Source organism: Lindgomyces ingoldianus (genome assembly GCF_010093535.1).
Source record: "Lindgomyces ingoldianus strain ATCC 200398 unplaced genomic scaffold BDR25scaffold_34, whole genome shotgun sequence".
Classification (NCBI taxonomy): Eukaryota; Fungi; Ascomycota; class Dothideomycetes; order Pleosporales; family Lindgomycetaceae; genus Lindgomyces; species Lindgomyces ingoldianus.
The window spans coordinates 487701-502422 of NW_022985195.1; the positions used below are offsets into that span (position 1 = coordinate 487701).

At 50.6% G+C, this 14722-nt stretch overlaps 4 protein-coding genes across 4 annotated transcripts; all 4 read right to left on the reverse strand.

Moving 5' to 3' along the window:
* Window positions 1-467: 467 nt before the first annotated feature.
* Window positions 468-783, reverse strand: BDR25DRAFT_377493 (uncharacterized protein). The gene has a single exon (XM_033697502.1). It carries the CDS (start codon window positions 744-746, stop codon window positions 519-521), a length of 228 nt encoding a protein of 75 aa, XP_033543205.1. The 5' UTR covers window positions 747-783; the 3' UTR covers window positions 468-518.
* Window positions 784-3894: 3111 nt separating this feature from the next.
* BDR25DRAFT_268840 (splicing factor, CC1-like protein) lies at window positions 3895-6500 on the reverse strand. Its single transcript, XM_033687135.1, has 4 exons — window positions 5524-6500; window positions 5156-5470; window positions 4620-5093; window positions 3895-4568 (listed from the first exon to the last, which is right to left on the reverse strand). Exons 1-4 carry the CDS (start codon window positions 6225-6227, stop codon window positions 4298-4300), a joined length of 1764 nt encoding a protein of 587 aa, XP_033543206.1. The 5' UTR covers window positions 6228-6500; the 3' UTR covers window positions 3895-4297.
* Window positions 6501-6706: 206 nt separating this feature from the next.
* BDR25DRAFT_336532 (Inositolphosphorylceramide-B hydroxylase) lies at window positions 6707-8315 on the reverse strand. Its single transcript, XM_033693107.1, has 3 exons — window positions 7425-8315; window positions 7125-7373; window positions 6707-7074 (listed from the first exon to the last, which is right to left on the reverse strand). Exons 1-3 carry the CDS (start codon window positions 8168-8170, stop codon window positions 6921-6923), a joined length of 1149 nt encoding a protein of 382 aa, XP_033543207.1. The 5' UTR covers window positions 8171-8315; the 3' UTR covers window positions 6707-6920.
* A 3473-nt stretch (window positions 8316-11788) lies between these two features.
* On the reverse strand, window positions 11789-14380 carry BDR25DRAFT_77772 (uncharacterized protein). Its single transcript, XM_033699029.1, has 3 exons — window positions 13953-14380; window positions 12803-13901; window positions 11789-12750 (listed from the first exon to the last, which is right to left on the reverse strand). The coding sequence occupies exons 1-3, from the start codon at window positions 14195-14197 to the stop codon at window positions 11797-11799; spliced, it is 2298 nt and encodes a 765-aa protein (XP_033543208.1). The 5' UTR covers window positions 14198-14380; the 3' UTR covers window positions 11789-11796.
* Window positions 14381-14722: the final 342 nt, after the last annotated feature.

Sequence of the window (14722 nt, forward strand, 5' to 3'; positions counted from 1 at the left end):
CTTACTGCAAGCGTCTAGTTGCTAGGGATATTATAATACTAGCTAGCTTAGTAGAGCTTTCTATGTAAGATAATAAGCAGTAGGAGCAACTAGCTAGACGTGTTAATACACTTAATTATAGTAACCTAGTTGCAATTACTAGGCTGTACAGTAACTGCTTAACTAATAGTCTTAGAGCTAGTAACAACCTTAGACGTGCTAGCAACCCCTATTATAAATCCTGTCTTATTAAAATTGTAGGTATCCTTATCTAGTATCCTGTACGTCTAACGCGTGTCCTCTACTAGCTTAAACTAGGCTCTAAACTTAACTAGATCCTAATAGAGAGCGCGCTAGGAGTGTATCTTTCTGTCCTACTTTGTCTAAAGCTCTGCCTGGCTGTTAACAAAGCGTGATACCTAGCACTTGCCTACAGGCGTTAGTGGAGGATCTTAGTAATAAGCTTAAAGCAGAACGTTCGCCATTTAACGCACGTTAATAATATAGGGTGGAAAGCTGCGTTGGTTAAGATCTAGGATCTAGGAGACAAGCGACTGCTCTTTGATAGGCGATAGCTTGCGGTTGACCAAGATTGTCTCGCGTTTTGGGAGGATACCACAGAGGCGCGTTTGGAGGGTGGATTCTAGTACGTTATAGGCTGCAGCAGCTGCACAAATTGATAGACAAGGGTTAGACTTAATTAAGACAAGAGCAAGCTGAAGTCTGCCTTCTTTTGCTAGAGATTGAGCTTGTGGTTGTCGAGCCATAGTTAAAGGTGTGGACGCGGTTTCGCGCGGTTTGGTGGGGTGCGCAGCTTACTGATGTCCGCAGCTTACTGATAAAACACGTTATGGCAAGCATACAACTACATCAAAGAGACCCATTGCCGCGCCGTGCAACAGAGCCACTCAATTGAACAAGACAGCAACCGCAGATACCAGCAGTTTGCAATACATCTCAACAACATTAGCGAAGTTGAGACAGCAGTGAACACGAAGACAAATCCCTTTGGATCACCTTACATAAGTGTAGTAAACAGAGAAAGAAACAATCAGGATAGTTTGGAGCCATTGTCCATGGACATCCATCAGAGTGTGATCGATTCGATTCGATGTAGAGCGTCAATTCGGTTACGACTAGTGACGTGGCTAAGCCGGTATTTTGGACTTAATCGCTAGTAAATGACACAGCCCTTACGATTGCCGGTGGGTGAGCGCTCCGTCATCTTGCGGGTAAAATCGGCTCCATCATAGGTATCCTGCTCGAGCAAGTGAACTAGGGCTTTATGAATGACCACCTTCTCGTTAGAGCTGAAGGCAAAGCTGTGCTTGACCGTGGATGGGGACATAGCGAAGCGTACCGAGAATTCGTGTGGGAATTCTTGAATCCTATTCAAGGTTTGGGTGGAACTACCGCAAAGATCACAAGACTAGTTAGCCATGGAGTGGATCTTAAATTCATCGCCGTCCACAGGCCAGGCCAGTTCCCCCTTGACTGCCTCCATACGCATGTAGAAGCCAATGCGATAACCCTTAAAGAAAAAGCTCGTAAAGTGAATTATAGAATGTAGCGATCCCGATGCTAGCACGGAGGAGTAGAGCGAGTTTATTGATAAGTTTCGAAGCGGACTTCTAAGACACTCCAGATCGCCACTCGCGATGAACGCGGTCGACTTTAAGGCGAGAGTAGAGGCCTTCTCTCAGATCAGAAGTTGGGTAATTTTCGGCACAACTACCCTCTGCAAAACGATTGAACATGTAGAATAGCTCTACGCTCGCTTTTACCTCTACATACCCAGAGTTTTAGAGGAGGAAGTCGAACATGGCGTTAGATACAATGTCCCTAGCTACCACGGCTGGTACAAGTGCACATCGCATACTGTTTTCTATGACACGGGCTTGGCAGTTCTCGTGTGGGCTGTTGCGCAGAAAGTCTTGCAGAATGCTGACCATAGCTGCTTCCTCACCGGGGGCCAAACCCTCATGCGGGAGTAACCACTTCTTCATCCAGTCCTTGATCTCTTCAAAGAAGTCCGCCAACAAAGCTCAGTCATCCTGATGTTCAAATCCAGGAGATACTGTAGGTTGCATGCGCCGTTAGACTGAGGTTCTCGCTGGTACATAACTATGTTCGGAGGGCGACCAAATCCAGAAACGAATTGACCAGAGTTGATCTTCTGTCGAGGATGGCTCGGGGTCATGGGACTGTCAAGTTGAACGACTTGAAGTGGTGGAAGAGCTTTACCCTGAGTGCGAGGACTAGCCTTTTTATTTTTCTCCTGCTCGCATTGGTAGAAGTTCGTCAACTGTTGATTTTGCATCTAGAGACAGTTAATCTCATTGCGAGCCGGCTACAAGCTCTTGTGAAGAGCGCATATGGTCAAGGGGATTGGCACCAGTAGCATTAAGAGAAGCAGAGAGATCCGGACGCCTGACCTGCAGTGAGAAAGTAGATTCCACAAATCAATACTCGCTCATCAGAGTCAGGGGAACCCCTTGTGGAGAAGGAAACCTACTCTAGGGTCATTGAGGAGGTAGATGACATGTGCGGACCAAATGGTGATGGCAGCTGATCATAGGCACTGAAGATAGCGCTAAACAAACGCTGACCACTACCAGTGATATTCACCGCCGCTTGGGAATCCCTCAACGGCATGGCTGGGAGGGTCATCTGCAGCCAGGCATCAGTAATAGGGAACGACAGCCTCAGCGCCGACGAAAAATACTCGCCTTGTCGAAGCTAGTATTGCGTAAGAAGGAGAAACAGCGGCAGACGTGAGGACCGCCGCAATGAGAGTTCAAGATCTAAATGTGACTGAAGTGTTAGGCCTGGCAAGAAGGCAAGAAGGAGCGAGCTCCCAAACAAGTGGTGTGTGGGTGAAGAAATAGGGAAGAGAGGAGAAAGATCCGGAGGAAATGGTCCAATGGTACTAGGGAGGTCTTGGGGAGAGGTTGTGGGCGCTCAGGCTAGGCTGTTTTGGAGCTCAGGGGGCACCATCACAGAGCAGTGGGCGACATTCAGTGAAGAGAATAGCACTGCGGGCCGAAACCAATGAGAGGGCAGGGAGCGAACTGACATAGCCTCCCTCTACTAGTGACCTCCTTCGACGATCTTCACTCTGTTGGCCTGAGGGTTTCTGTATGACTGGAACGAGTCTAGAACCTTCTATGGTACCCGTGGACACAATATTGGCTAAGTACCGTTCTCTTATTTGGTTGGAAGATGAGAAACTAGACTTACTTGACTCTCGGGTCTAGGAAGCCCCAAGGACTTTGACGAGATAGTATGAACATAGAACAGGGGAGATGGAAGTACAGGCAACTTGACAAAAGGCAACAAACCTCCTCTCAAATCTGTACTTGAATTACAGCAAATATATCAAGAGGGAATGCTTCCATAGAGAAATGATTGACATCTAACAGTAGATGTCTACGACTGGCATAAACAAGCACACCTACATTTGCCTGAATGTCACCTGAGGCAGGACAAATGGTCGTAGCTACCGTGACAGGTTAATCACTCTGGCTAGGTTTTCAACGGTGACGTTGAGGAAATAAAGAGAAATAACTACAAATGAATTCGGATACTCGCCATCAGATATGTCCAAGGCAGCATTCTACGGTTGGCATCTTGTTCGCTTCATGCGCCAAGAGTTCACCTTCGAAGCCTTGGAAGTAGATGCCTACGTGTAAGACTAAATGACGGAACGCTACAGGCAGTGAAATAGGTCGGCAGTCTGTTTACCGCTTGCTGTTCTCGTCGAGTCCGGCAAGAGACAGAATAGGTCAACTCCACTCGAACAATGTTTCGTAGGAGGTGCGACTATGGTATAGTGTTAGATCACAGCATAAAAGGGAGGAGTGGGGGAAATAAACGCCAAGGGCAACTGCAGATTAATCAGCAATGAAAGAGGAAGAGGGGTTGAAGGGTTCTGATTTTTGGCCAGATGGGCGAGTAGACGACGAAATCGACTCCCGCCACACTGGAAAATATCGACCTACCAAACCGTCCACCAATACAGGTGGTAGGCGGCCAATTCCATCTCCTCCTACCCAGGTGAACCGCGCAAAACCCTACACTATATGAGCAATGAAGACTATTAACCAGTCAGACGCGTCAGCACTTTATGTACATGCATTCCATCTTCAATCTTCATTCCTGCAGATCCTTCCATACTAACAACATCCCAATCTTTATCAGTGGCTAAGACCACGTCTGACGGCATCCTCCGAATGACCCTTGAGAGTCCAAAGCCTCACTCAATCATAGCATTGGTATGGCAAGCATGGCATGGCGTCGGCAAGGTAAGGAAGGAGGGCTAGTACCTACTGGAAGCAGTGCGATACATGGAGTTGTACACCATATCGACCACATAGGAGGCCATGACTCGGTTGCCATTAAATAGTCGACCATTGAGGCCTTGGTAGGCTCGCTCGCCGGCCGAGACCGTCTCGAACTTGACGTATACGTCGCCCTGGGAGTTTTGGTCAACCGCAATATGGACGACAGGCCCATACGCCCTCTGGCACTCTTCCTTAACTTCTTTCTCAAGTTCCTTGGCCCAGTTTGCGCCATAGGAAGCGAGCTCGCTGTGTAGAGTGTCAGCATCATGAAACAACCACCAGGTACAGCGAACGTACATGTCAGGATTAAACATATTCTCAATCTTGACGCATTTTGATGGGGCTTTCTCCTCGACAACTGGAGCACGTGAGGTGGTAGAAACCCCGACATTGGAGCGACCGTTCACAGGTTCTGGCTCCTCGATGCGGGCAAGCTTGTGCATCAAAGATACGCGGTTGAAGTTGTTGAAGTTAACACCGCCAACGTCAGTGTCGTCTAGAGCGGACGCGCCGCTCACTCCACGATTATCGCGACCATGGGCACGATCGAAGACTCCACCGGAGCCTCCAGCATGCGCACCACGACCGCCAGCACCACTAAAGGCAGAACCTTGATACGTCGAGGCCTGCGAGTTGAAATTCCTGAGAAGGTTAGCCGTAGACTCTGGGGTGAACTTGTCGCTTCCCAGGCCGACTCGGATGGGGCGGCCAGCTAGCTCGAAACCATTCATCTGCTCGAGGGCAGCTTTAGCGGCCTCGGGGTCACGGAACCTGAAAAATGTGAGCCTCGAGAGAAAAAAAATATTTAGCTACAGGAGAGGTGCTTCACTTACTGAACGAAACCGTAACCCTTGGACCGCGTGGTCTGCTCATCAGTCTGAAGGGTCACCTGCTCCAACTCTCCGAAGGGTTGGAAGATGGTCCTTAGGTCCTCCTCGGTGACGCTGAAGTGAATGTTTCCGACGTAGAGACGATGGAATGGAGCACCGTTGCCTGCAGTGCCAGCGCCCTCGGCACTAGCACGTGAAGCACGGTTTTTCTCGGCTTCCGTCAATTGAGCGATGATCGGAACGCCTTTCAAAGTCTGGCCGGTTAGCTCGATAGCGGCTTTGACTGACTCTTCTTCCTTGAACTCGACATAACCGACGCTGGGCGGGCATCAGCAATATAATCCAAATTTGGTACGAAGGGGGGCACTTACCCTTTGGAACGTCCGGTGACACGATCCGTGACGATCTGGGCTTCAACTACGGCACCGACGCGCTCAAAGAATTGGCGGAGGTGACGAACTTCGGCACGGGCTGAGATCTGCTGGACGAAGATGGTGCGTCTGTCTCGGTCATCTTCCGTAGGGGGTGGGGTAGCGGGGCTGTTCCGGCGTCGTGGACGACGATTATCATCACGACGACGAGTATCACGCTCGCGGGATCGGGAGCGGTCACGTCCCGAGCGATAGCTGTCGCGGCGGTCCTCACGATTACGGCGGGGTGATCGAGAGCGATGGTGCCCCCCCCCAACATAGTAGTCTCCTCGGCGCTTCTCATCCCGCTCACGACGCTCACGAGAGCGCTCACGCCGCCGGTGCTGGTCGTCACCATTGCGGGTCCTGTCTGGGAGTTCTTCATCTGTGTCAGCATCCATATTCGAACGGGTCCGGCTTCCATCTCGTCGCCGACGCTCGCGGCTCCTGTGTCGCTCTTTATCTGACTCACGAAAGATTCGTCCACGATCACGGTCACCATCGCGGTCGCGGTCGCGGCGGTGCCGGTCACGTTCTGAGGAGCGATCGTCTCCGTTGCGGCGGTGCGAGGTTCGGCTGTCGTGGGAGGAGGGGCTGGCACGCTGGGCCTCCTCGGCGGCGGCGGCATTGTCAAGGAGCATCTCCACGGCGTTGAGGTCGGACATGTTGAGCCGAAGTCCTAGGGTAGTTAATCGGGAAACGGGTGTTGTTGGTTGAGGGAGCGAGCAGGGTGAAGGTTAGAGATTGAGACTTCTCGACACCCGTGATGGACTGGGCGGTTGAGCGAGCAGGACTGGACACACGCAACGATGCACGACGCTGCGAGCGCGCAGCGTGGGGACTAGGTTTTGCAGTCGCGAGATGAGCAGAGCAGATTGATGGCGCGGATCGTTGTGAGTGTTAGGTGTTGGTGTTTGTGCTGTGCGAGTAGCAGTGGGTAGAGGGCAAGTTGACTGGGGCTTGCGCTTGGGAGGATTTTGTAGCCACGCTAGGGAAGCGAGGCGCCATTGGTGCACGGGCCATGTCGGCCTCCGCCTCTATCTGGGTCTGAATGCCTGAATGCGTGAATGCGTGAGTGCTTGGTTCCCGAAGTGCGACTACAGCATGCTATCCTATCCCATGGAATATGAGTAAGGCATAAAAACTAAACCAGTGAGCAGAGTGCATTGATGTTACGGATGGTGACTTCATTTCAAACACAGCCTGCCCACTGTTCCCAGCAGCAGAGCCCTTCCATCAGCCATTATCTTCAAAAGCCCCTGCATATTCATCCAGAGCCACCCCCAGCGCCTCGTTGATGCCTATATACACAGAGCAGTAATTCTAGTAGTACTTAAGCCAATCCAGACACACCGCATCTACGATGCTTTGATGACCTTGGGTTGCGGCATCTCCAGCTCGGTGTTGAACACCCAGTCCCAGAAGCGGCTTGTAACGCCAAAGCCTTTCTGGTAATCCGCAAAGTGGTGCCTGAGGTGGTACTTCTTGAGCTCGCGATACCATGCGGGAAGGCTGCAATATTGTCAGAGCGAAAACGGTCACAGGCACGAGTGGCAACTCACTTGCGGTGGTGGAGGAAGTAGTGCGTCAGATCGTAGCAGACGTATCCAAAGATACCTCCACAGTAGACAGTCACTGCCACATACCAATTGTAGAAGAAGATAGTGTGGGCTAGTTTCCAAAACGGCGTTGCAAGCACTAGGAATAGGGTTGGTGGCATGACCAGGCGATACTTGTCCATGGGGAGGTAGTGGTGGATCCCATGGAGCAGGAAGTGCAGCGTGATGCCGACGCGATTATCAGGGAGGTAGCTAAGGCGGTCAGTAGTCGAGCTCAACAGAGGGTACAGACGGAGCACGTACTAGTCCAAATGGAACAAAAACCGATGAAGTATATACTCAACCAACGTCCATATAAACACACCCGTACACCAATACGCCGTCGCAACCGGCACCCCTAGGCTGCCTACCCCCAGCGCCGTTCCGTACGCAACCGGAGGCAGCCATAGTGTGGGCACCACCCACCACGGTGTCTTGCTCAGTGGCTCCAATACGTTGCCAAACAGCGGCGCTGAGTCTCCTCCCTTGTAATGCCGCGGCCGATGCACCTGCTCCAGATAAAAGTCTTTCTGGAACCCGCCATTCCACACTTGTAAGAACAGAGGTTTCGAGAGGTCAAGGAATTTGTGGGTTTGGTAGTCTGTATTGGGGTCTGTGGGGCGAGAGAGGTCTTCTTCGGTGGACATGCCAGTGGCAGCGTAGATGGGTTCGGCTTGGCCGGCTCTGGAGAGGGGGAGAGGTACGGTCTCTGCGGGCTTGATGCTCTGTACGGCGCCATTGAGCACTTGCTCGTTTCCTACAAAGCCCACTAGACACTCGTCTAGGATCTCATATGCAGCCTCCGAATGGAAATGCGATGCTTCGTCTTTCATCATGTCTCCAACGTCTTGACCACCATGCTCTAGAATGAGGTCGCCGCCCCCCGGATGGTCGGAAAGGAAGCTCGTCACATCGTAGACCTTAGTACCAATAGTGACATAGCAGGATTGTACAGTATTGCGCGCCTTGACGTCGGCGATGGAAATGGTCGGAAGCGTGCGGGCGGGCATGGTGAGGGCGAAACGCGGTCGTAGGTATGCGATGGAGGGAACAGTGCGGTTTGTAGTTGAAGAACGCCTAATCACATGTAGGGGAGAAAGGGAGAGGGGGTCAAAGGTAAGTGTCAGGAGAGATGGACATTTACCATCAGCAAATCGTGTTCCAGTGGCGAGAGACGATCGGAAAGGATGAGCTTATAATTTCCGTACAAACGCTAGCGGCAAGGGGCCATCGTTATCAGATAAATCCACCGTGCACCTTGCGGTTTCGACTCCACTCTCACAATTATTGTCCTCGTAACGTCCTCCTACATTCTAGCATGAGGATTAACAGTTCAAATTTATCCCGGTCAAGTTCCGTGGTTTGTGGTAACATGCTGTAGATTTCCATATCCGCTTCGTCAGAATTCCCACTCCTTTCATGATAATACATTCTCTTTCCCTCCGTTCTTGCCAGCCTACCAAAGACGAGACTTGCTGGAGCAGCTAAAGAGAAATTAGATTTACAGGCTCTGCACTAGAAGGCGTAGGATTTCTTCTGAATTACCGTGTATATAGTATGCATTTGCTACGCAAGACATGGCTACTTGACAAGTTTTATTCTCGTTGTAAGTGCGCAGCGTGTTAGCATACTTTTCGCTGAATTTGTAGGATAGTTGGTCCTACTTTAGAGACTTATTGACCCCATAAATCATGTAATGCTGTTTACAATTTCTATTGAAGAGCACATGACAGTTCCTCTACAACTTGTGTATTACAAGTCGCCCAGTAAATACGCATCATGTTTAAATACTTCCTGCCTAGTTTGTAGGATGGCTAGCTATTCTTGCTTTTGACGCATCCCAGCTTACTACAGTAGCCACTTCTATCCACTATTTCCTCTCTAGAGCTCGCGAGCCTTGCTTTGCTGTCTTGCGCCGTGTGGACTACGCAGAAAGGTCTCACTACATTGATTATCTCTTTCCGAATTTTTAGACCAGAGTTGCTTAACTAAGATTCCTATTACACACCTTGAACACCCTTCTAGTTTTACTGATTCGGCTCTGAAATGCTCGGGATTACTTCCATTATCCTGTGCAGTACGCGCTGCATATAACCGTTTTCTCTAGTTGAGTCTTTGAGGAGGTTGCACAATGGGACTCATGCCGCGCATGCTTAATGAATTTTTAACCCTCCTAATCCCACTTCAATTTTGAGAAGACTCACCCCTAGCCTTGATACATCTCGTGCGGTCTAGCGCCTTAGGTAACTTCACGGCATGTAAAGGTGGCTCCTGCTAGATTTCCCTGCGGGCGATTGTGTGAAATGACTTCTTTCAAGCAAGTGTTTAACTTATGATAGGACTTCTCTAGCCTACAGATTTCAACGAACAGGGAAACCCATGCATGTCTAAGTGATCGTTGGAAATTAATATCTAGATTTGATCTAAGAGCCGCCAGAGAGTATAGTAGCGAAAAGCGGCAGCACCCGCTTGTCTCGAAAGCCTGAGCTACCTAGTTACAACAGTTAGCTTCTCTTTCTTGCTTTTACAGAGCAAGTGGATTCTTCTCTAAGTGACTCCCTTTCTCTTGAGCCAGGAAGTTACTTCCTGGTTGGGCTCTTAACAAGCTTTCAAGGTCACTGATTCTGCTCAATGAAATACAAACATTCAACCACGCAATATACATATCCTGAGAAGAATAATGAAGGGAGAACCATCCATTGCTATAAAAAGGCGATTAAAGGTTAGGCAGTCTTAAAGTTTAAAAGTGAGGGATGAGTGTGACTGGGTTGAAACCTCTTCCTCCATACGAAGCTAGTTAAGGTAGGCTACCTCCTAACCAAACTGTACACAAAAACCCTGCCCCAAATTGTCTCTAAGTCATCTCGTCAAATAAGTGGTAGCTGTGTTCTCACACCTAGTGATACAGCCAGCTCAACACCAGCTCAACACCAGCTCAACAGCCCAGCCTCTCTAGCAACCATGCGAATTGGAATAGATACATAGGAGACACCGCCCTCCACACACATCGAGTTTGGCGAGTGGGCATTCTTTTTACACGAAGAACCCGAGAACAAATGTATAAGCCGTGATGTAGTAAGACACGACATATAAGATGAATCTAGCAATTTGGCTACAAGATTGGTTTAGGTGCTGAAAACATGAGGCTTACTTTTATTTTGCGTTGTGGCATTGGTATTTCGGGAGAGCTGGTGAGAGAAGGAAGAAGAAAGTAAAGAAAAGCAAGGGGTGGTCCCAGGGACCAATAAAGGTACATCTCAGTCAGTCGATCGTCTTGCAGCTATCTGGTTGGATCTAGGATATGTTTTGGGTGTTGTGGCAGGAAGAGGTATTGCATGCCCATGATTGAGTCATTTAGCACTCACACCATGAGTTCCTAGTACATTACAATGTAAGACCGCGGATCCATCAACGGCCAGTCCCTGCATTAGGCAGCATCTCACAATTGCCCAAAACCTGGTTCAGAACGGCGAAACCCATGACCGTGAATTCTTCCAGAGTCGAGGGCATGCACCTTCCACATCCGGCTTTCGAGGCTTACGACGGCGAATCTAGTGTTGCGCTTCACAGGCAGAGGTGGAGGCGGGAATGTGATATAAGAGGCTGGATATATGTATTTGAAACAGAGAGGATCGGTGAGTAAGAGGCGTTGGTGGTGGAGGGATTTTTTGCGAGTGTGTGTGTGTGCTATTAAGGCGAGGAGAGATGAGGGGTGAGAGGAGTCAACGGATAAAAGCTCGGAGGAAGGATTTCAGACCCACGCATCCGGTATATCATGGCGGGTTATAGCTGGCTACATGCTTGAATTTGGGCAGCGCATCGCTATGTTTGAAGCCAGATGAGTGGGTCCCTATACGTGGGCGAGAAGCTGAAGCATACGTAAAGTACTTACATGCAGCACAGGATTTTCGGAACTTCGGGTCGACATCTCCCTCCTAGTCATGTTGTCGAATACTTTTCAGCCTTGTCTAAAACCTCTAGCGACCCTATCGTATATACATAAATCCATAAAATCCATGCCTATATATTTCCTGAAACCCCTTGGGCGGTGCGCGCACAGCTATGATGGTGCCTGCTGCTCACGGCGAGGCGAGAATCAGATGCGCCTGACATGATTATCGGACGCTCATCAGATCAGGTGCCAGCCAGCAAGGAAAGAACTTGGAAGGAATAAACACGCAGAGAGATGCCCCAATGATATCATATCGTAACAATGCAATACAGGACAACCGATTGAGCAAATGAACAAACGAACGACGGAATGTACATGCAACACGCAATATGCAAGGGGGAAAATGCAGCAAACAACACAACAGCCAAAACATGCCCAAAAAGAAAGAAAAACAGCCAAAATGCATGATGCCAAAAGCAGCACATGAAACATCCAAATCCCGTAATGCAGATCCCCTCTTCACGATGCCCGACCCAAATGCCAATCCCACACCATCGGCGAGAATTCTTTCTCATATCGACCGAATTAGGAAGGCGTTCACCTATTCCTTTCCGCCGAAGTGGCCAATCCCAGACGACCCAGATTCCGCGAGTACATATTCCGAACACAACCGACCGGATCCAAATGCTTTGTGTAACCTGAACGCCCACTTCGACTTGTACTTGTAAGCATCATCTGTGAATCTCAATTGCCTTGCATCCAGCAAGGCGCACCCGAATCTTGTGCTGCACCTTGGAAATCATAATCGTTACCTAAGCCAAACGGCGTATCCAGCATATCAGGGAGGTTTGTATCCCACATCATGTCGTCCCAGAAGCCGCTCAGGTTGCCCATTGCACCTGGCTCGCCGCCCCACGCACCGGGATTCATCGATAAAGTAGCGACATCCGGAACGGAGTTGTAGTCAAAGGCGCCCTCCATACCGGCGACATTATGGCTGGCGTATTGGGGATGAGGTTGGTGGTGGTCGGGCAGGTTGTGCTCCGAGAGCTGGACTTTGTACGCTTCATAGAGGCGGGAGACAGCGTCCATGCTGCGTTTCGCGGCGATGCTCCAGGGTTTGCTGCGCTCGAAGAAGGAGAGCGCGGTTTCGATGCTGGCGCGCCATTTCTCTGCTTCGTCGGGCATGCTGGTGTCGCTGAAGAGGGAGACGAGTGGGACCATGCATGCTTGGAAGGTGAACCAGACGGCGTTCCAGCCGGAAACGAGATCGGGAAGACACTCGTTCGATATGTCCTCGATTGTTTTAGCGGCAATGATGCGACATTTGCCGACTGCAACTTTCTCTTCCGCGCTTAGAGCGCTGAATGGACAGCGTCGCAATGCGGTGCTCAGTAAAACTGGTCGGTGGAGAACAATGCGGATGTTTTGGAACCGCCATTTCATGACAAAACGGACTCGGCGGAGGAAATCTGGACATGACTCGTCCATGTTTGAGAGAATCGAAGGGAGTTCGTCGTGCCAGTGAATGATTTCTGCGTCGTAGGCCGATGTTTCGGATGGAGTGAGCAAAGGGGATTCGACAAGCCGATCTTGAATCCTAGTCGCAATTTTACAGAACTCAGAAGCGTGAACCAGAGGTAAGACTTTCAGCTGCTCGATGTATTGAGGGCTGTTTGGTTGAGGTAGTACGTGCGCCTGAAGCCATGTCAGCTATGTATATTGAGAACGGGGGTCAGGTTAAGCATACGGGGTTTGTGATCTTCCCAGGGGCAAGGACAGTGATTGATGGACCCATCCTCCCTAGGGAAGGTCTGCCAGTCGTCGTTGAAGCCCACGCATCCAAACAGAACAAACTCCACCATATGCGCCTTCTCATCTCAGGGGATATCGAGTCCGTCTCTCCAGGTGCCATCATATTAAGATGCCTAGGATTTGTTTTCGAAGTATCAGAGTACTCGCGATGCAGACCCAACGCAGTCGCCATTCGAAGGACGCCACCCATGAGAGAGTGCGCCTCGTTTGGACGGTTCAAGTAGTGCATGTAGTATCCGCCCATGATTGCTAAAGCTTGCAGTACCTCGAGGTTTCCACTCCCAAAGGATTCTAGACTTAGGTGTTGCCGTGAGCGGTTGAAGTACACATAATGCGCCTCGTTGTCTGCCGTGGATGACGCGAGTGACCCCAGAGCAAAAACCATATTCAGTAATGACAGCCAAGGCGAGTCTTTCCGCTCGCCATAGAGGTACGTCGTCCAGAACTTGCGCTCCTCAATCAGTGGGAAGAACAAATGGACTTTCTCGAAGTAGCTCTCAATTAGCTCTTGTCCCAATGGCACAGGCGGCAAAGCGTGGGGATCATTGTCGGCAAGATCAGGAGGTGGAGATCCTGCTCGACTCGGTAGGGCCGTCTCCTGGTTGTTGTGCGCAATTAGGGGTCGGGCTTGCGGAGCACACCTGACAATGACTTTGAGGGCTGCGGTAATGGAGGAAATGCCAACATAGGACGATAGTCGGTCAACTGACATTGAAAGACCGTTGATATCGTCGGAGATTCCCTGGACTCGGCCTTGGTGCTTACGTGCCTCGTCCCAATACGGGTCTTCAGGGGGAGCTTGCTCAAGCGCCTCTAAACTGTCGTTACCTTCAGATCCAGGCGCGACCTCCGAAATGGCCTGCGTGGTCGCAGTGGATGGTGAAGTCGTAGACCCGACCGCGGGTTGAGAGAGTGCCAGGTCTAGCAGTTCTTCTCGGGGCAGAGAGGCTAGAGACTCGAGGTCTTTGGCTGGATACAATCTCGCAAGCACGCTCTTGTACTGCTCGATGTTGCTTGATAGCTTGTCTACCAGCCTAGAGGCATTTAGCAAACGTCATATATTGTGAGAAAAGGAGAGCTCTTACTTCCTGCTGGGGACAACCCTCTGCGCCGGCTTCGAGTACCCGCACGCTTCTGGGTGTTGATACCACTGACACTGGCCACACGGCTGTGTGCCATCGCAGCGAATCTTTCTGCGTCTGCATTCGACGCATGCATTGCTCGTCGAGATGCGCCGTGACCCCGACGTGCGTGCAGGTTTGTTAGTGGAGCCGTCGCTCTCGACGCCGGGTGAGCGCAGCCCTACGGAGGATTGAAAGGTATGGAACATGTTTTAGGCGATTTCTCTGCGCCGCAATTGCACAAGAACACTGATGAGAAGACGGAGGCTGAGGGGTCAACTGGTCATACATGACATGCCTCGGCAGGCGAGCAGGCTGGTGAGTGACAAGTCTCAGGAATATAAAGTGGCAAGTGACGGAATGAGAAACCAAGAGGGAAGGTCAATAGGTCAACAGAAAAGACGACATGGAAAGGGGATATCCGGCCTGATATAATGATTTGGGACTTGCTGCAGCAGCACATGGAGATGGCGGTTGTGCCCTCTGTTCAGGCTGGTTAGGCTGGTGCGGTGCAGCCTGTGTCTGTGCCGGTTGTGTCTGTGCAGTCCAGCCCAGCACTCCAGTGCTTGCTGGATGCTAAAGTAGTCGTCGCAATAGCCCCCGCATTACACCCCCGGGTGATAGGGTGCTGGAGGGTGCGGTGCGGTCTTGGAGGCGACCGTTGGGACGGATGGATTTCCTGACAAAACGCCCGCCATCGGGGCCTGGGCAACCATAGGCAAGCGAGATTGACA